Raw genomic sequence first — 21735 nt, 5'->3', positions numbered from 1 at the left:
TTGGCACGACCACACTCCAGAAACTAGGGTTTGACAGGGGCGTCAGACCAAAGTAACTTGGGTCTGACATTTTTACCAGGCCCAAACTTCATGGGTCTGGCTTGGCTGCCAGGCCCAATTGTCTTGGGTTTGAGATTGTGAAACCACATAAATTTATAATTTAAAGATGCGGATGACTCGGTGGAAACTTTATAAAACCCCAACAAAAGACTTCACCATGATGAATTGAATAGTGATAAATAAAATAGAAATGATGGTAAATTGTAAACCCCCGATCAAATTCTATGATGTTAATAAAATTATTAACAATTTAGAATCGGGAATGAGATGGGTTAGTTAAAATAAAATAAAATGAAATAGTGTTGAGTTATTAGACAAAATGGAAGAAGGGTCAAAATGAAAAAATATTATTGCTATTAGAAAAAATAGTAATAAGATCACACCTAGATTTGGCACGACCACACTCCAGAAACTAGGGTTTGACAGGGGCGTCAGACCAAAGTAACTTGGGTCTGACATTTTTACCAGGCCCAAACTTCATGGGTCTGGCTTGGCTGCCAGGCCCAATTGTCTTGGGTTTGAGATTGTGAAACCACATAAATTTATAATTTAAAGATGCGGATGACTCGGTGGAAACTTTATAAAACCCCAACAAAAGACTTCACCATGATGAATTGAATAGTGATAAATAAAATAGAAATGATGGTAAATTGTAAACCCCCGATCAAATTCTATGATGTTAATAAAATTATTAACAATTTAGAATCGGGAATGAGATGGGTTAGTTAAAATAAAATAAAATGAAATAGTGTTGAGTTATTAGACAAAATGGAAGAAGGGTCAAACTGTCTCGTACTAGACAAATTGTGTTGAGTACTATAACATATAATTTCAGGGGTGTTAAGGGCAGAATTGGGCTTTATATCCTTTAGTAGAGTTATAGAATCGTGTCTTACCTTTCATTGAGTTAAGTCATACTTAAAATCGAAGTCTATAAATTTACTTACAAATAAAATGGTAAGCAATGTTCTTGAATGAAAACTGATATAGAAAGTGTAACGAGGTAGTTCAAGGAAATAATCCGAAAGTGAAATCAAAACATGGAGGGCCCTGCTGTCGGTAAGATCCAATATAGTTGGGTTGCTGCCAGATCCAAGACACTTAATATATTCTCTATACTCTTCATTTTTTTTTTTACATTTGAATTTTTTTTGTTATTGACCTACTGCAGAGCACGAGCCAATATGCTAATGTGTGTGTGTGTGTGTATATAATACCAAGAATTAGTTATCCTTTCCTTTCCAATTTCCATATATAATGACTTAAATTTATTTTATCTTGTTTTAAAGCGTATTTAGCAATGCAGTCAAAATATTGTTTGTCAAAAATTTAAATTTTGTTTTTTGTTTAAAATTATTTTTTTATGTTTTTTAATCATTTTAATGTGCTGATATCAAAAATATTTTTTTAAAATATATATATTTTTAATATATTTTTAAATAAAAAACACTTTAAAAAATACTCACTACTACAATGCTAAAAATACAATTAATCACATACTAGATTTGTTGTCCATGATTATCCGCGGTACTAGATCCAAGTTGTTCAACGGTGTTTTTTTTATCACACTGGTATGAGCTCGATAGATGTTAGCAAAAAGTTTGTTTTATACTCGTTGTAAGACAAAAGGGTAAAAATACTTTAGAAATACACTAGTTTAGGGGATTAGAATTTTTTATAGAACATCAAAGAAACACAAAGTTTTTACATTTCTTTATATAGTCTATCTTTTCACGTGATATTAAATATTTTAATCAATCCTTGAATTCTTAATGAGTAAAGAGAAATCACATGATTTTTATAAACTCCTGCAAAATAATTCTTATGTCGAAACAGGAAAAAAAATGATATATAATAAAGAGAACGATGATGAAAAACATATGAGAATGTGTTATGATTGTTTTATATTGTGTTGTTTTATGGTTTTGTCTATGTTATAATTTTGTGATCTAAAATATTTATATACCTTGATGATATAAAATTATCTGATCATAAATTATAGAGAAATTATAAAAATAATTATTTGTATCACATGGTAACCTGTAAAATAAGTTGTGGAGTGCATGTCAAAGAACCAACTCAACCCAATAGCTTAAACTGTTAGGTGAGGTCCCAGGATATGATTTATATTATTCTCTAACACACATCCTCAAGTGAAAACTCTTTGGGCTTGAAACTTGCACAGGTCCACATTACCTTGTATTTGATTTTTATTAAATAAATGAGGATTGTGAGATTCGAACTCGTGACCGCTTGGTCATCAAGACTCTGATATCATGTCAGAGAATCAACTTAACCTAATAGTTTAAGATATTAGATAAAATTTCAGAATATAATTTACATTATTCTTCAACAATGTGTTATATTAGGATTAAAACTACGGCTGTTGATGAGAAAGATAATTGACGAGAAAAAAATATTCATCGACGAGATTGGTATGAGCTTGCATTGACAATTCATGCACTCTTGTAACTAAGAATTAGGTGTGTCAGGTGATTGTGCAGTGTTGTATTGCCAAGGTGTGTGTCGTGTGATGCTAGTCAAGAAAAACAAATTTGGGAGGATCAAATTAAAAAAAAAACCCAAAAAAGGATAAAAATATTTTCCCTAACCTTGTTGCCCAGCCCCTAAAGTTATAAAATTAAAGGGGCTCAATATTTATCAATATCTCAAATTCGATTCTCAAAGTTTTAATTACTATAATTAATATAATTTTACTTTATTTTGCAAATCCGAGTATAACCGAGCAATGAAATATTTCCTTGATATCTTAAGATCCTTTCCATAGATTGGACAAAACAATCTGTAAAACCTATACCCATATAAATTATAATTGCAATGTCCGAGGGCCAAATAAAAACAAATTGAAGGATTAAAATGTAAAAAACCTGAGAGAAGGCACAGTAACTTCTCTTCCCGAGGTTTTTTTTTTCTTTCCCTCTCTCTCTCTCTTAACACGGGCATCCAAGTCAAATAATAAAAGCAAGTATAACCAAAACCCTAAACGACAGAGCCAACCATGTAATTCGATGTAGAAGACAAAAGGGTGGTCTTGAAACTAGGAATGGAAAATGCAATTCGACAGAACCTTAAGCGTGTGGAGCATCATCGTGGTTTGGCTGTAGGCATCAAGGGTGGTCTTGGAACTGGGAAGGGGAGATGCAATCCGGACTCTGATGAAGTCTGCGATTCGAGTTATAGCGTCGGTGTTGTTGGTTCTGCGATTGAAGTATATATTCCGGGCTCTGTTGGCATCGTGGTTTGGAAGGGGAGATGTAATCCGGACCCTGTCAGTGGTCATTGCTCCACGGTTCAATTTCAAAAGGTCAGTAATTCTGGACACTGCTGTTATTCCTTGCTATAGTGTTTATACATGTAGCTGCTACAAGTGAATTCTATCTTGGCTTCTTTCATGTGATCCTGTGAATCAGGAACTTAGTATTTGTTTAGAGTTTTGGTGATGTCTGATCAGTATGAACATACTCACTGCTTTTGTGCTCGAAGTCTGGGAAGAAACTTGATTTTATTTCTGTTTCCGTGCTTGAAAACTAGGCAAATATTTGGATCTCTAATCTGATTGCTTCTGTGTTTCTGTTCTTAGATTTATTAAGCTTCTGTGTTTGAAAACTAGGCAAATCGAGATGATGCTTATTAGACATTTGAACATGTTTGGTCACTCCTTTTTAGTCAGATGGGGGAAGGCAATTAATTAGCGCGGGTCATATAGTTAAGCACGATTCGAAATAATATCAACTTTGATAATAATCAGATTATAGATCCAAACACAAATAAGGGTCTCAAAGTATTTCAATGTATTTTTTAATTTGTAATCCAATGCGTACGTACAAGCATTAGGATAACATAGGTCCCAACTGCAAATCACAAGGCTTCATGGATGTCTTGTAAAAGAGAGGCAAGTGGAATTGTGACGCAGAATGTGATGTTTCTACATTTGGGGCAGTGAATTTGGAGTTGGTGTACGGGGAGGAGGCATTGCGCTATATGTTTGATGAGGGAGTTGGAGTCTGTAACATAATTGGTGTGATTGAGAGGGCAAGGGAGGTGGTGGCTGTTGGTGAGGGTGAGTAAAGGAAGTGGGTTGATGATAAGAGGGTGAAGGATTTGTATCCGGTCGAAGTGGCATAGAAGAGGGAGTTGCTGGGATTGGATTGTGTGGATGATGATCCTGAGAAGCAGCCCAATATGGGGCTAATTGATGTTAGAGTCTCCAAATTTTATTTGAAGTCAAATAAATGAGCCGAATTTTTTTTGGTTTGTCTACTGATTTCCTGTTCTTAATTACACCAAAATGGCATTGGTAAATAAGAAATGACGGATCAATTGGTGATTTTAGTTTTGTTGATGAAAACTTGTGCACATAGGATTTGAGAATTTGAGCTTAAGGTTATTTTTAGACTGGCACAACCATTCTTTCCTGAGAAATTGATGATTTTTGTAATCATGTTGATGATATAAGCAAGCAACATTTCTGCATTGATATGCTTTGTTTGTTTTTTCTGTCATTTTAATATCTGCCGTAATTGATTTCTTCATTGATTGCAACAAACATGTTTGTTTGTTGTTGTCAATGAACATTCTTGGATCCAACTTCAGTGCCAATGGAAAATCAATTTTGTTTCCAGCTTAAGCTTTAAAACATGTTTATTTCCCTAGTGGACTCTGGTCATATAAAGGAGTAAAAACGATTTCAGTGAATCAAGTGGTAGGTAACATTTTCCATAACTTTGCGGCAGTTGAGGTAAAGAGGAACATAGAAGATCAGTATTGGTTGCACAAGTAGGCTTTGGCTTAGTTTCGTGAAGTTACCATTCATTTGAGCTGAACTGAGCATCATGATATTTGTGTGGAGAGCAATTAAATGCAGAGTACCATCTCTTTTGTGTTTTTTTTTTGTTTTGCCATTTATGCTCTTTTGATTTGTGTTGTTGATTCTTTTCCTTTCCTTTCCTTTCAATTATGAGCACCACCAAATATGTTAGAATAAATATGCTGTGATACTTGAGCTCTTGCTTGTGTTTGTTGTTTCTGTGCTTGAAAATAAAGACTTGACTGTATCTGCTAATTAATGCAATGACCTTCTTCTTACTTAATCTTCTTGGTTGAGAAAGGGCTATCCTCTGTTCATTCTTTGAACCCTGCACTGAAACTATCCTTTTTTTGGGTAAGAAGTGGAATAAGGACAAAGTGTCTAAATATAAAAGGAAGGAGGGGGAAATAAAAGTGAAATGCTAAAGGAATCATTTCATTACAGATATTTAGTTTGTGATTTTGAAATAAAATTAGTTACGTTGTTTCTAGTAACCTCAGGCTGTCTAGAAGTAACATCCACTTCAATAAAGACCTCTGCAGAAGAATTTTCTTCAATAATTGTGTTGCTTGGTGCATGCAAAGAGGTACCCCAAAAACACTAGCTGTACGATCTAACCTTCCATGACGAAAAGCTCCATTGGAACTATTCTTTCATGCTTGATAATACTTGCACAGACATTCATAAAGATTGCATGGCTCCACTCGCTAATCTATTTATACACCCTACAACCATCAACAATTTCTACTGACTATCAACGCTGCTCAAGGAACCATACTTTAGCTCATCACAAGGCAAAACACACACCTGTACATTCATACAAAATACTAAATCGAAACCATTGTAATTGATCACTCAATCTTAATTTATTCTATGAATATCCAGATTTTCCAGCTTCATGGGCTTTTTATAATTCTTCCACAAGTGTGAGCACCTGCCATTGCAGCTTCAGCATTCTAGACTATTCACGAAAATATAATTTTTTTTAATGTTTTTTAAAATAATAAATATTGAAAAAGATTCTGACTGAAATATTTTGTTGGCTAATTAAACTAACTAGGAAGCTACATGAGAGGTGGTCACTAGTATTAGCATGAACACAGTGTGTTTACAAGGCTGACTACGTCTACGGAGTTTTAATTTTAGATAGTATCAACAATTAGGGGTGAGCAAAAAAACCGAAAAACCAAAACAAAATAACCGAAAAAACCGAACCGTGAAAAAAAACGATTAAACTTATTAGAATATTTTAAAAAACCTATTGGTTCGGTTCGATTTCAGTTTCATAAGCCTGAAACCAAAAAACCAAACCAAACCGAAATTAATAAAAAAACAGAGCCAAACCGAAACCAAACTCATTAGAAATTATTAAAAAAACAAAAAAAAAACAATATAGTTTTTGGTTTTTAATGTAAAATAATGGAACTGAAATTGAAACGAAACCGGTCGGTTTGAACCGGTTTCAGTTTGGTTTTAATTTTTTTTTTTGGTTTGGTTATTTTTTAGGTAAAAACTGAACCGAACCGAACAAAAAATGATCACCCCTATCAGCAATCCTTGATAACAAGTAACAATAGTTCTTGGAGAAGCATCTAAACAAAAATAATCAAAACAACTAGCACTTAACAAGACAACAACCGTAACTTTTGTTGCATGAAAAACAAAAACATTCAGTTCAATAATGTTGAAATAACCTCAAATACCTGAAGATAGGATCAGATCAGCTTCGATTTTACTGAAACAACCACCATATGCAATTGCAGAAACAGTCCAAAAGCATAGAAGAACCATGAAATTGCACCAAAAACGAGAAAAACAGAACCTGAAGTAGATAGTTGTCGAGCATCATAAATAAGGCTTAGTAATTAGATTTGATGCACTTAGTCAAAGAGGATTGAAATGGGCATACCAGCTTGATTTTTCTTCAATTGATAACCATATTTCTCCTCTACCACAAGTTCTCTACTCTCGCGTTTCAAACCATTTACATGGAATGACGTGAGTTCTATTAGTACATACTTTGATTTCCGTTAACTCTTTTTTTCCTTCTTTCCAAAAGCATTTCACTCCGAAGCCAGTTGTATCAAATTTTTTCTGAATAGCTTTTTCAATTTTAGACCTTGAGTAAAATCCACCAGGTTTAATCTGATTATCTCTCAACATGTTAACTTTCCTTTTCATATCTATAGTCTTCTTGAAATACTCTTTAGGGATGAAATCGGTTTTGCAACAGCTTGCATGTCGTTTGTATTCATAATTTCAAAATCTAATTTGGTCTTTATTAGCTGCTTCCCTTGTAAGATCTGGCCAATGCAGCAACATCTCGTTATGGAAATCTTTTGATGCAAATTGCATATCACACAGAGATTTATTTAATATTTAATATCTAATGATATGCAAATGAAAGATAAGAATATTTTCTTTTTACTTAGGTCCCATATGTTTACAGGAAAGTAGTTTCCTTTTGAAAAATGGTTTTCCTGAAAAGTGAATTCTGGGAAAGTAAATTGAAAAATAGCTTATTAATGTTTTTTTTTTCAAGTTTATTAAAATAATAAGAAACAAATCTTACAAATTAAAAAGTTGAATGAGAATGAAATTGAAAAAATCTAATTCCATAAATTATCTCAAATCTAACAGATAAAAAAAATTGAAAGATGATGAAATTAAAACAATAATAATTATAATTTCATAAATTATTTTAAATAAAATAAGTAACAATCAAAAGAATGAAGACTAAATTTGATAGATAAAAAATTTCAATTAAAAAAATGATAAGAAAAAAATAAATAACAATCATAAAAAAAGGACTAAAGTTAATATAAAAATCAAATTAAATCAAATTTTAAGGGATGAAATTGAAACAAAAAAAGATTTAAACAAAATACATAGCAATCAAAAGTTTAAGAACTAAATTTGACATAATCAACAAATAATATGATATTTCTAAATTTTTCATAACTTCTAGAAAGTGTTTTCCGCCCAAAATAAAAGGAAAACACTTTCCTGGAAATCAAGCTAAATTTTTCTTTGACAGGAAAGTGTTTTCTGTTGACCAACTTTTCTAATGGCAAACAAACACATGAAAGTTTGGAAAGTGGTTTTCTGGAAACAAACGCACCCTTAATAACAATTTAGATTTCACATTGAAAATTACCGAGTAGGTTATTAAAAAAAAAACACAAGCCAAGTCAAAATATTTGTAATTATATTTTTTTGAAAAAAGAAACTGAAGAAATAGTGACTTATCATATAATAAATAATTTCCCTACTACAATATTTAAGAGTTTCTGTGTTCTTGTTAGCTGGCCACCTACCATGCAGGGTAAAGATGCTTGAAATGTGTGAGAATTTATACTTATTCTCGTTCTTTGAGCAAAACCTTTCTAGCCAGGTTCATACCAACCAAAAGTGAAGTGCTTTAGTTGGAGGAACAACCAATAAGCGAGGATTCCGAATGATATCAGATCTGAATTTCCTTTGAGACTCTACAAAATTGATAAATTAATTTAAATATTATATTATTATACAATATATTAAAAGGGCTTAATGTTTCACTGTTTGTCTTTTTACTGTTCATCAATCGACAAAACACTGTGAATTGAAGCAGTGTAATGATGTGGTTGTCCTTGTTAAAGAAACTTGCTAGTCATGCAGTTGGGGGTGAGGTTGTCTTTTTCATAGGATACATTTGACATAGAAAGGATGATTCCCCCATAATGGTCCGTTCGAGTTTTTTGGGGTCTGCTGCTGGGGAATGGGCGCCTAACAAGTTTCTTTGGTAAGAACAACAACATCATTACACTGCTCCAATCTATTGTACTTTGTGTCTTGCTGAACAGTAAAAGAGCAAATAATGAAACACTAAGCTCATTTAGTATATTGTATAGTAATATAATGTTTTAATTAATTTATTGATTTTACAGAGTCTCAAGGAAAACTCAATTATGATATCATCCATAATCATAGTTTATTGGTTGTTCCTGCAACTAAAGCACACCACTTTTGGTTGGTTCATACCTAGCCAGAAGGGTTTTGCTCAAAGAACAATAATAAATGTAAATTCTCACCCATTCCAAGTACCTTTATCTTATATAGTGGTGATCAGTTAACGAGAATGAATAAACTCGTAAATACTATAGTAGGAAAAGTATTGATTATATGGTAAGTCAATATTTTTTTCAGCTTTTGTTTTTCAAAAAAAATAAAAATAATTGCAAATATTTTGACATGACTTGTGTTTATTTTAATAACCTACCTGATAATTTTAAATGTGAAATCTAAATTGTTATTAAGTAAAAAGAGAGTATTCTTATCTTTCATTTGCATATCATTAAATATTAGATATTAGATAAATCTCTGTGTGAGATGCAGTTTGCATCAAAAGATTTCCACAACGAGATGATACTGTATTGACCAGATCTTACAAGGGAAGCAACTGATAAAGACCAGATTAGATTTTGAAATTATGAATACAAACGACATGCAAGCGGTTGCAAAACCAATTTCATCCCTAAAGAGTATTTCAAGAAGATTATAGATATGAAAAAAAAGTTAACATGTTGAGAGATAATCAGATTAAACCTGGTGGATTTTACCCGAGGTCTAAAATTGAAAAAGCTATTCAGAAAAAATTTGATACAACTGGCTTCAGAGTGAAATGCTTTTGGAAAGAAGGAAAAAAAGGGTTGACGGAAATCAAAGTATGTATTAATAGAACTCACGTCATTTCATGTGAATGGTTTGAAACGCGAGAGTAAGGAACTTGTGGTTGAGGAGAAATATGGTTATGAAATGAAGAAAAATCAAGCTGATATGCCCATTTCAATCTTTTTTTACTAAGTGCATCAAATCTAATTATTAAGCTTTATTTATGATGTTCAACAACTATTTTCTTCAGGTTTTGTTTTCCTTGTTTTTGGTGTAATTTCATGGTTCTTCTACGCTTTTGGATCCTTTCTGTAATTGCATGTGGTGGCTGTTTCAGTAAAATTAGAGCTGATCTGATCCTATCTTTATGTATTGAGGTTATTTAAATATTATTGAACCGAATGTTTTTGTTTTTTTAGACAATAGAAGTTTTTACTTTAGGTATTTGAGGTTATTTCAATACTAATGATCACATGTTTAGGCAAAAGACCTCCATTCGCAGTTGCCATATCTGCTGTTGATCTCTCGCTGGGTACTTTTCCTTGATGTATAAACATAAAATATTAAAAATAATATAGAGTTGTTTTGGTTATTTTTGTTTAGATGCTTCTCGAAGAACTACCGTAGTCAGCCTTGATAAGTCTGTGAGTGATTCATCGTGGCACAACTCAAGCACCTGAGGGGAAGTAAAGTGAGCTAAGAGATGACCATTTTTAATGTTATTGTAGTGGTTGTTCAGGTGCAAGGAAATGAAATTGGAACTAGTAATAATTCCATACCTTGACTAGCAAACACACTTGAATTGCAATCGAGTATTGACAGGCAACAACGAGAGAATCTTAATGATCACATCTTCAGGCAAAAGACCTCCATTCTCAGTTGCCATATCTGCTTTTGATCTCTCGCTGGGTACTTTTCCTTAATGTATAAACATAAAATATAAAAAACAATATGTAGAACAAAGTAAACAATAAAAAGAAAAAACCCTAACACTAAGGAGAGAGACTTGCAAAATTGGCTTTCAAACAAGATCAAGGCCTGCAAATCCAAAACAAAACTAATGTTTGTGTGTGAACGAAAACTTTGTTAAAATCAGGGACCAATTTGTCATTTTGCAAAGTTATCAGGGATTGAAATCCTAGGTTCCGGCTTATCAAACCACTAGCCGATCTAGAATCAGGTATTGTGAGATCTAGCCAGCAACGGGATAAAAACGGATCTCAAAGTCTAAATAGCAGAAAAAACCCTAACACAAATGAAAAAACTGACTCTTGATGATCAAAGGTGGCCATTACTTGTGATAGAATTTCTGTACATGCATGTATGGATTGCCATGAGAAATCAAGCTAAAGAAAAGAAAAAGAGGAAACAAAAGAAGAAAAAGGGAAATTAATATAGGAGGTTGCAGAGGTATTACCGAACGAGAAGGCTTGGCCAATTTGAGGATGAAAAAAAACCCTATGTTAGCACTTGAACGCTAGCTTTATACTACTTATAATGGCTAAAACGCCCTTACAATCAATTGCTTCAATCGTATCCCGATAGCGACGGCTCCCCCACCTGTTCTTCCCCCAAAGCTTTTACTGGAAGGCATGCAAAAGTGGTAAAGATGTCATAGGTTTTTTTTTTAAGAATAAATCTTTTTTATGCTCCTTTGTTATAAAAAAAGAAAAGGTTGAAATACTTTAGAAATACACTAGTTTGCATCCGCATGCTAAATTCCAAAGCCTCTAAAAAAAATTTCAACAAAAAAAAAAAAAAGATTGTGGGAAAATGCAATCAATTTTAAAATTTTACTTCTTCAAGAAAAATTTTCGTTGCAAAATAAAAGGTTAATGTGTTCAATAAAATCAATTGAAAATTATATAAATCAATAAATAATAATATATTTGTTGATTTAAATAAAAAATTGAGTCAGAAAGCTTCAATAAAAATATATAAGATAAGATGACGCTTTAAAGGCTTCTTCTTTTTCTTTTCTTTTCTTCTTTTTTGTTTTTATTTTCTCCAATCCCACATGATATTATTTTATTGATTGATTTTTATTTATGAAATTTTGTATTTATAACAAGATATCCAAATATCTCATCTCATGTATTAATATTTTATTGGTCAAGAAATATATGAAAGCCCATTTAATTTTTATGTTAAATATTTTAATTTAATTTTATACTTTCATGTAAAAATAAAAATAATATGTACCAAATTTGATTGATAGAAATTTTTTGTTTCTACACGATCAATCATTTTCTATTAGTGTGTGTTTTGCATTTGTTAATTTTACCAGAACTCTTCCTATGGTGGGTCAGTACAAAGGGATGTTGATGTCTGCATATTCTAAATTGTGTACTAATTTCATGAGATATGTTAATGGAAGTTGTAAAAACTTCAAATGTTACCTGTCTTGTAGCAGTGCTTTTGGCAAGGAGAATTTTCAAGGATTCCAAATCTCCCAGCGGCGGCTACGTGTGTTGAACTACATCTATAAGAAATTCGTCATCATGCAATTTTTAAAATTTTGAACAGCCGGAGAGGATCAGAGCTTGAAGAGACCTCAATTTACAGAAACTCCTCGGGAGGCTCTAAGTTCTTTGCAGTTCTTTCAATTTACCAGAGCAAGTCTTTCAAGAATTCCAATAGAATGATGACCCTCAGTCAAACTTCAACCGCAAGATCGGGTAGTTTGGAAAAATCTGGGGTTTGTCTGAGGAAATGGGAATGACTGCAATTAAGGAACTTCAACCGATCAAGCAACTGGTGAACAAGAATGCATGAAAAGAAAAGGACATGACATGATGAATTTCCATATATATATATATATATATAAAAGAGGCATTAGATTTTAGCAAACTGAATTCTGAGATCTGATAAATTGAATGAAGGTCTAATTCACATACCATGGAATCCCTCCAAGCCACTCTTAGGTTGCTATATTGCATATCAATAGCAAAACCAGGCTTCCTGGATACAGGTCATCTGGTATGAACTCTAGTGTAAATCCATGCCAATAGAGCCATTTAAGCTCTTTCGAAAGATGTTCACATCTTCCACTGAATTGTACATAATTAAGCTGGAAAAGTCCCAGATTTGGCAGCTTGCAAAATGCTTTCATATCCACACTCATGATGTTATTCTGAACCGTCGTTGTATGGATTTTTTTCAGCTAAATGAATTATTTCACTCTGTTTTAGGATGTGTTGAATTTTTTTATTAAAGTATGTTTGGTTTTGTATTTTATAAAAATGCTTGGAAGATAATTTGGAATTTTTTTATTGTTTTCTTTACTTCAAATTAATATTTATGATATTTTTATATATTTTTTTAAATATATTGAGATTATATTAAGTTGTATTATAAAAAATATAAGAATTTTTATTTTAATATTAAAAATATTATTATTTGTATTATAAATATTGTCATACTCGGACATCGCGGCGGCCTTAAAAATTTATCTTTGGAAAGAATGGATTTCTGGCATCCTATTCTTTGATGGGAAAATGTCTCGTTTAAAGAGTCGCCACCTAGTATTACGGTCACTAGGAACCCTAACTGGTCAACAAAGATTTTATGGTACGGGATTGATTGTGGCTAGGGAAGGTATTGACACCCCTAACGCACCCTACCTGAGATAAGTTGCATTGCTGATTTTGTCTTAAATTGCTAAAAATTTGTTGATTTATGCTATGATGGTTTACTTGTAATATTCCTGACTTTGACGCCAATGAATATTCAATTACGGATATTTCTAATTTTGCCGTTGGTAAATATTACGTAACTATAAATTTAACTCAGTATTTTTATTTATAATTCTAACATCAGTGAATAAACAAATAAAATAAATTTATTTTTATGCATGAACATATATTTTTAATTTTTAATTTTTTTAATTTTTTTGGGCTGGGTCCATCTCAACCCATGTGGGCTGGGCTTGACCCAGCCAGCCCGACCCGGTCATTAGCCCAAGCCAATGAACTGGCCGAGCAAAGCAACACGCGTGCGCTAATCCATGCGTGTTGCTTCACTGTAAGTTTGATAGAGTAGAGAGAATTGCATAAAAATGCTAGAGGAGAGAGAAAAACTTAAATGGACAATATTTCATCGACCAAAACGTTCCTTCAAACAAAACAGAAAAGGATCACAAATATATATTTTTTTTCTTCTAGCTAGAATCATTGTTTTGATTAAAAAAAAAAACAATTCAGGATTGGTAAAGCAAGTTAATTTAGAGGTTAGGTCCTTGCGCTTGGCATGATTTTGATTTTTTTTTTTTTTATGAAGGAGGCATATGACATGTTGTTTTTCACTTATTTTTTTGAAAAAAATAAATTAATATTGATGATATATTGTTTGTTTGCAAGTTTTCGACATATAAAAGTAGCAGAAACTAGGTAATAAACCGAATTAGTATTTTTAAACCAAACAACTTATTTCAACCAATTTTTCACATCAAAATCAAGAAATCAACCTCGATCACAAATCTTTATCTTAATGTTAAAAAACATCATTCACAACACATGTTTATTCATAAAAAAAAAAAAAATGAAATTGTCTGATGTCATACGTATCGTATGGTTGCTCCCTACAACCATCAAGAAAAATAAAATTGGCTAAACTGAACAAAAAGACTCCTGTTTTCTAGTCGTGGCTCCATTTTAGCTGTGTTCTGGCAAATGTTCTTCATGTTGCCTGCACCCAATTCCATCTTTGATTGAAACCAAGCTTTCCCTGTAAACAAGAATTTCATAGCAGACACCAGTTCCTTTAAATCTAAGATCCTTGAGTTCTTGCTTGTTTGTGTCATACAGCATTAGTTGGTCATTGTCACTGTCTAGAATAACATTACCGTTCTTCCAATGCGCAACTGGATTCCGAAGTTCTAAAAGAGGTCGACTCTTGAATTGTCTTATCCAACAACCTTCATTCAACACCCAAATGTCAAGAAACTTCTCAACATTGTGGACAGTAGAAAACGCGATTGAGTCGTGGTATAATATAAGTCTAGTACTGTATGCTGGCTTGTCATAGTCTGGTTCCTGTATTTCTTGGAACGCATCGGTGGCCATGTTAAAGGAAAGAATCACATTCATATGTACTCCATGGCCTGCCTGCCAATAGTAAACTCCATCCACATTTGTATAACAATAGTTGCCCAGCAATGTGTAGCCTTGATCCAGACTTCCCCAGCATCTCCAAGAATCAGTTCGTAATGTGTATACAATGACAAGAGAGGAAGGAAACTTCTCTAGATAATACTCTCGTGTATAGGACTCTCGAATAACAACCACCTTGTAGTCGTTAGTTACCGGATCAAATCCAAATCCATAACTATCTTCATAATAAAGTGGAAGACTCGACTTATTACGTATTTTCTCAGGTAGAAGCTTGAATTCCTTGGTCGCAGGATTCCAAAGACCACTACCACTACTATCTTCGCTGTCTACATAAAATATTCCATTGCAAGGACCACAAAGACGTCCTCGGATAGGTGGATCAAGCCCCTGATGTGATAAGTCTGTGAGTGATTCGTCTTGGAACAACTCAAGCAGCTGGGGGCAAACAAAGTGAGCTAAGAGATGACCACTTTTAATGTTGTTGTAGTGGTTGTTCAGGTGCAAGGAAATGAAATTGGAACTAGTAATAATTCCATACCATGACTTGCAAACACACTTGAACTGCAATAGAGTTTTGACAGGCAACAACGAGAGAATCTCAATGATCACATCTTCAGGCAAAAGACATCCATTCTCAGTTGCCATATCTGCTGTTGATCTCTCGCTGGGTACTTTTCCTTGATGTATAAACTTAAATTATTAAAAACAATATGTACGGCGAACAAAGCAAACAATAAAAAGAAAAAACCCTAACACTAAGGAGAAGAGACTAGCAAATCCAGAATCAGGTATTGTGAGATCTAGCCAGCAACGAGATAAAAACGGATCTCAAAGTCTAAATAGCAGGAAAAACCCTAGCACTAAGAAGAAAAAACTGACTCATGATGATCAAAGTTGGCCATTACTGGTGATAGAATTTCTGTACATGCATGTATGGGATTGCCATGAGAAATCAAGCTAAAGAAAAGAAAGAGAGGAAACAAGAGAAGAAAAAGGGAAAACAAATACCTGTGGGAAATTAATAGAGGAGGATGCAGAGGTATTGCCGAACGAGAAGGCTTGGCCAATTTGAGGATGAAAGATAACCCTATGTTAGCACTCAAACGCTAGCTTTATACTAGATGTGTATTAGATTTCCAAGATATAACCTACAAAATCTTATTCAATATGTATAATTGATTTAAATAAATATAGAAACAAAATAAATTATTGTCTATGATTGTTTTAATCTTATATCCTTTCTTAATCGGGCACATCATATATTTTTTCAATTAAATCAATTAATTAGAAATATATATAGTATCTTAATTTCCAATTAAATTTTGCCATTTGTTTTGAATATTTTGAGAATCCAAAAGTTAACATTTGATCATTAATTGAATTTTATTTACATTATTTGAATCTGATTTTTCTAATTATTACTATACATAATTTTATAATTTATTGAGCGTTTAATGAAATTAATTTTAGCTACCAAGATTTTCAGGGAAGTTATTTTGCTTCTATAATTGTATCTATTTTACTAACTTAACCCTCATCTCTAATATCCTTCATGTAACTTGAATCTTATTTTATCTTTCTTTTGAAATGAAAAATGATAAAAAAAAGAAAAGAAACAAAGCATGTGGAAAAAAAAATCAAATATAACTCAAATAAATAGAGCATTTGTGCAAGTGCAGAACACATTTTATAGTGCTCAAAGAGAATTTAATAATATTTTATTAGTTATTTTTTTAATTCATTTTGAAAAATAAATAGATACAAAAAAAAAAAAATTCATGACCCATCAAAAATAAAAATTATTTATCTCTTCTACTTATATATATTCATAAAATTTCTCATGCAAGTACATATGACAATAATGGCTATAATATATTTCCATGTGAAAAATAATTTTTAAAAAACATGAAAATAATTATAAACTCAATACTATTAATGAGTAATCACGCAATTTTCATGATGACATTTACTCACAAAATTTGCATCTATTAATAACAGCCGTTATATAACATAACAATCATTGTTTAATGAAATTCCAGAATCAGATCTCCTCAGAGCACTCCAGCGGTCCAGCCTTCCTTCGCCCGGGAATGGTGACAGTTGTTTCCTGCCTTGCGCAGCTTTGCTTTGAGTCCTTTCCTCTCTAGATCTGACCTCGCCCAAAGGAACGTGAAGGTAGCATAGCGAGATGCTTCACGCAATTGCGCGAAAGACCACCTAAGCTCAAGCAGCAGATACTACCACATACAAGAGAAGAAGCTTTAGCGCTTATCAGGAATGGTCCAATTCAATGAATTCCAGGGCACAATTGTTTTGGGTCCGGATCCTTAGAGTTGTATCCTGGTCTCAGCAGAACTCAGTATAGCTTTGAGTTCTGCATCCGGACTCATTATTGTTGGGTCATCTTCCAGCATAACCCAATAAAGTTTAGTCCTATCCCCAGCAGGATCCATTTGAGTTGGGTGCTGCTGGAAGCAGACCCATCCGTTTTTAGCTCCTGTTGCGACCAAGACCTTTCAGCGTTGGGTCATACTCCTAGCAGGAAATTCAAATTTTGTTGGGTATGGCTTCTTCGATCTGTCATCACATTAAAATAATACAAAAGCCCAGTGGTAAGAGCTTGAGATCAAGATGTTTGCTTCCTCTGTGGTCTCAGGTTCAAGTCCTGTGGTTGCTCATATGATGGCCATTGGAGGCTTACATGGTCGTTAACTTCAGGGCCCGTGGAATTAGTCGAGGTGCGCGCAAGCTGGCCCGGACACCCACGTTAAACTAAAAAAAAAATACAAAACAAATATTAATTTGAAGTTAGAAAAAAAATTAAAAAATTTTGATTTTTTAAAAAAGCTTTTATGAAATGCAAAAAAAAACATGCTTTAATAAGAAAATTCAAACCAACTTGAAATAAAGAGAAAATTACATCGAAATATCTTAGAGACAAAAACAAATTCAAGGGATAAAAATTAGTTGTTCGTGTACCGAGTGCTACTATAAAAAGTGCTTTATTTGAAGATGGTGATGGTGCAAATATATTCCATACTTTTAATCCAAGTTAAACATTTTTAAATTTGAAAAAAAAATATTATTGACCAGCTGCATAGCGCGGGCCAAAATACTAGCTATTATATTATTACATAATGAATATTTAAAAAAAATTAAAAATATATATTAAGATAAGACTTTTTAATTTTTAAAATTAATTTTTTATATCATCACATCAAAATAATAATAATAAAAAAAAAACAATTGTTGTAACTTTTTTTTTATCTGCAGTGTGCAGGATTGGATTGAGTGTTGTGTCACAATACCTCTGGGTCCTGCACGTAACCCTGCTACTGCACTTGACGAAAAAGAGGTAATTATGAACAATGGCACGGCTGAATTGTATATAGTCGGTTTCTATTTGTTACTGGTTTCTTGAACTACTATTTGGTTTAGTTTTATTTTTAAATCGGCCACCATCAGAAACTCTAACGATGAAACCAGACGGAATTCTTTTCAGCAATGGACCTGGAGATCCTTATGTCGTTCCCTGTGCTGTTGTGACAGTCAAGGAATTGTTGGGTAGGGTTTTAGAATTTGTACGGGCCATCAGTTGCCTGGCCAGGAATCGGCCGGGTGGCACCTCTGCCCCCCCTCCCCCGCCACTTGCAGGCAAGGATTCAGCCGTGTTCCAGTTGGGGAGGCAGAATATATCTGCTTGGATATATCTGCAGGTGGTGATGTTCGTCCTTATTCTCATATACGCCTCTGTCTACTCTCAGAGACATGGGTGAGAAACGTGCTGGAGAACGTGGATATCGTGTTTTCCTGAAGAAATTTCTCCTCCATTGGGAGTTGGCATTGCTGTGAGCTCCTGATCCTTTTTTACAATGTACAATAGCTCCTGATTCTTGAAAACGAAAAAAAAGTATTAATGTTAAGGATAAAAGAAAATTAGAAAAAAAATATAATAACAATTATCAGTATTAGTATTGTTAATCATTTTTAAAAGAAATATTACTGTATCAACTTTGATCAAAAAAGTTTCATATTATTATTAATATAATGTGATAAATATTATTATTTGTATTCTAAATATTATTATTTTTATTGTAATTGAATGTTAAAAAAAACATATTATTATTAAATATTATTATTTGTATTATTATTAAAAATAGAAGGAAATTGCAAAAAAATAAAATATATAATAACAATTATCATTTTTATTATTGTTAAATTTTTTTTTTGAAAAAATATTATTGCAGGCCCCAAGTGCCTGGCTGGATGCACACCCATTGAGACTGCGGACACCTGGCGCTTGGGCTGATGGCTTGGGAGTTGGGCAGGCCACGCACACCTGCCCGCACTTCATGCTGCAGTCAACTGGCGCGTTGGCTGGCCGAGGATCGAGCATGCAGACACCTGGCTTTAGGGATGGCCGAGATCCTAGCATGTATACACCTAGAGCGGGGTCTGCCACGCCTTGTGCATGAGAGACATACCTGCATGCAGGTAAAAAATTATATTCAAATTAAAGCATACATATGAGATAACATTTCCTATTTTTTTCAATTTAGTTTTAATATATTTAAATTTGAATGTGATTGTAAGTTATTACAATTTTTTTTATAAACATACCGTGACAAAACACGGGCCCTATGATAATAAAATAAACTAATTGAACTTGGAGACCTTGCTACTCTCCTACGTACACTCAAAGTCAAAGCTATGGTAGACTACACTCTAGGGGAATAATGAATTGCTATTTTTCCCAAGATACAAAAAGTAAACTTTTATCCTCAATCAATTATTATTATTGTTTATATTTTTTTTAAATATTACTATATCAACATTGTTAAAACAAGTTTTATATTATTATTAATGTGATAAATATTATTATTTATATTCTAAATATTATTACTTTTATTATAATTGAATGTTTAAAAAAAGCATATTATTATTCAATATTATTATTTGTATGAATATTCAAAATAGAAGGAAATTGTAAAAAAAATATAATAACAATTATCATTATTATTATTGTTAAAATATTTTTTTGAAAAAGATATTACTGCAGGCCCACGTGCCTGGCTGGATGCACACCTCCGGGGCTGCGGGCACCTGGCGCTTGGGCTTCCAAGTCTGGGAGTGCCTGGCACGGGGTCTGCCAAGCCTTAGACGCTAGGTGTCACAGGGTTAAAATCCGTCAGGGTGTAGGCTGACAAAAAGCATTGCTGGATAGTAGCTACGGGGTGGCAGCTTGCGTGACAGTAGGGAAAATCGGCAGAGTATGTGTGCGGCAGCACACAACAGCTAGCGCAGCAGTATGCTGACGAGAGTGGAGACTTGGGCGAGGATTGTCCAAGGCTTGATGAAACAGTGCTGGGATGACACAATGGGACTGTGGGGAATTCGGCAGCACTGGTGAGTTATTATTTTTTAAAGTATTTTTTAATCTAAATCTTGTTGCAACGTGTCTATATATATATTAGTTATTATTTTTTAAAGTATTTTTTAATTAAAAATATATTAAAATAATATTTTATTTATTTATTAAAAATTATTTTTAACATCAAAACATAAAAACAATTAAAAAATAAAAAAAATATTTTTTTCCAAACACTACAGTCCCAAACGCTGCCTTACAAACTGCAGTTACTTCCTATTAGACTCGACTCTCAAGCACATTAACCAATCTAAACTCTCGATAATGGAATTGCCCCTTCATTTATACGTCACCGTTTACTAATCAATCGGCAAAATGTTCACTATGCTCTGCCCTCACACCCCCCAGCCAGTTATTGGGGCTACTCATTCATCTATCCATGCACACAATATACTACAGTTTTTTTTATGGACCAAACAAGATCTAGGGGTGAAGATTATTTTTGCCGCAGAAATCACGTTTCATGATTTTTTTATTTTTTTTATTTAATATAAAAAAATTAAAAATTAAAAAAATATTATTTTTATATATTTTTAAATAATAAATACTTTAAAAAATAACTATTACCACAATACTAAATATTATTCTAAATTCAATATTCAATATATGTGAGATATCGGTCCTCAAAAAGTTGTAATATAAAAGAAAGAAAATATTTTATTTAATTTTTAGGCTGTTAGGGTGAAAACAAATAAATTAACAAAAAAAAAATACATTATGATTTTAAGGAAAATATTTTAACATCATAAGAAAGAAAGATTTACTCTCTTTTTTCTATACCACCAATCTATCCATAGCTTTTTATTATTACCACTACCACCGTAGCTTTTTATTATTACCATTACCACAATAATTACCAATAACCACCGTATCATTATTATCTTAATCACCATCTCATTAAAACCCCAAACACTACTATTGCATTAATAGCCACAATTAACTCACTATTGCCATGTTATTAAAATAATTATCATTTCTTCTTCATTATTATCCTCAAAACTAAAGTAACAAAATCCATCTTATAATGAACACCACACCCATCAATATCATTGCCACACAAATTTTATTAAAATAAATTAATATTGATTATATATTGTTTGTTTGCAAGTTTTCGACATAAAAGTAGCAGAAACTAGGCAATAAACCGAATTAGTGTTTTTGAACCAAAGAACTTATTTCAACCAATTTTTCACATCACAATCAAGAAATCAACCTTGATCACAAATCTTTATCTTAATGTTAAAAAACATCATTCATAACACATGTTTATTCATAAAAAAAATTGAAATTGTCTGATGTCATATGTATTGTATGGTTGCTCCCTATAACCAATCAAGAAAATTAAAATTGGCTAAACTAAATAAAAAGACTCCTGTTTTCTAGTCTTAGCACCATTTTAGCTGTGTTCCGGGGATGAATGCATGTGCCATCTCTGGGTATGAATACATGTGCCATCTCGAGGGACAATGACATCTATTCTTTGAGCAAAACCCTACTGGACAAATATGAACCAACATAAGTGTGTTTTAGTTGGACGAACAACTTTATTCTGAATGATATCAGAGCTAAGTTTTCCTTTAACTTGAAACTCTGCAAGATAATAAATTAATTCAAACACCATATTATTATCTCTAAAAGAAAAGGCAAAAGACGAGGAG

General features: G+C 32.7%; 2 protein-coding genes and 1 long non-coding RNA gene across 7 annotated transcripts; 1 reads left to right on the top strand and 2 right to left on the bottom strand.

Moving 5' to 3' along the window:
- Positions 1–2989: 2989 nt before the first annotated feature.
- Positions 2990–12731, top strand: LOC112323677 (uncharacterized). 5 transcript variants are annotated; one of them, XM_024582875.2, is made up of 2 exons: positions 2990–3385; positions 10020–10135. In XM_024582875.2, exons 1-2 carry the CDS (start codon positions 3125–3127, stop codon positions 10089–10091), a joined length of 333 nt encoding a protein of 110 aa, XP_024438643.1. In that variant the 5' UTR covers positions 2990–3124; the 3' UTR covers positions 10092–10135. The 5 variants fall into 5 exon arrangements, with proteins under 5 accessions (XP_024438643.1, XP_024438641.1, XP_024438642.1 ...); XM_024582873.2 differs by lacking the exon at positions 10020–10135 and adding an exon at positions 11949–12731 and having other exon boundaries at positions 2992–3385; XM_024582874.2 differs by lacking the exon at positions 10020–10135 and adding an exon at positions 11952–12731 and having other exon boundaries at positions 2993–3385.
- Positions 9943–11161, bottom strand: LOC112323678 (uncharacterized). The gene is made up of 3 exons (XR_002977170.2): positions 10956–11161; positions 10318–10456; positions 9943–10214 (listed from the first exon to the last, which is right to left on the bottom strand). It is a non-coding gene; the product is annotated as an uncharacterized LOC112323678 (long non-coding RNA).
- Positions 12732–14012: 1281 nt separating the features above from the next.
- LOC18109678 (putative F-box protein At3g16210) lies at positions 14013–15833 on the bottom strand. The gene is made up of 2 exons (XM_006387903.3): positions 15658–15833; positions 14013–15326 (listed from the first exon to the last, which is right to left on the bottom strand). Exon 2 carries the CDS (start codon positions 15292–15294, stop codon positions 14191–14193), a length of 1104 nt encoding a protein of 367 aa, XP_006387965.1. The 5' UTR covers positions 15295–15326; positions 15658–15833; the 3' UTR covers positions 14013–14190.
- Positions 15834–21735: the final 5902 nt, after the last annotated feature.

The sequence above is a fragment of the Populus trichocarpa genome, chromosome 12 (genome assembly GCF_000002775.5).
Source record: "Populus trichocarpa isolate Nisqually-1 chromosome 12, P.trichocarpa_v4.1, whole genome shotgun sequence".
In the NCBI taxonomy this organism is placed as follows: Eukaryota; Viridiplantae; Streptophyta; class Magnoliopsida; order Malpighiales; family Salicaceae; genus Populus; species Populus trichocarpa.
Note: the sequence above shows the minus strand (reverse complement) of the source record. Positions and strands in the feature narration are given on the sequence as shown.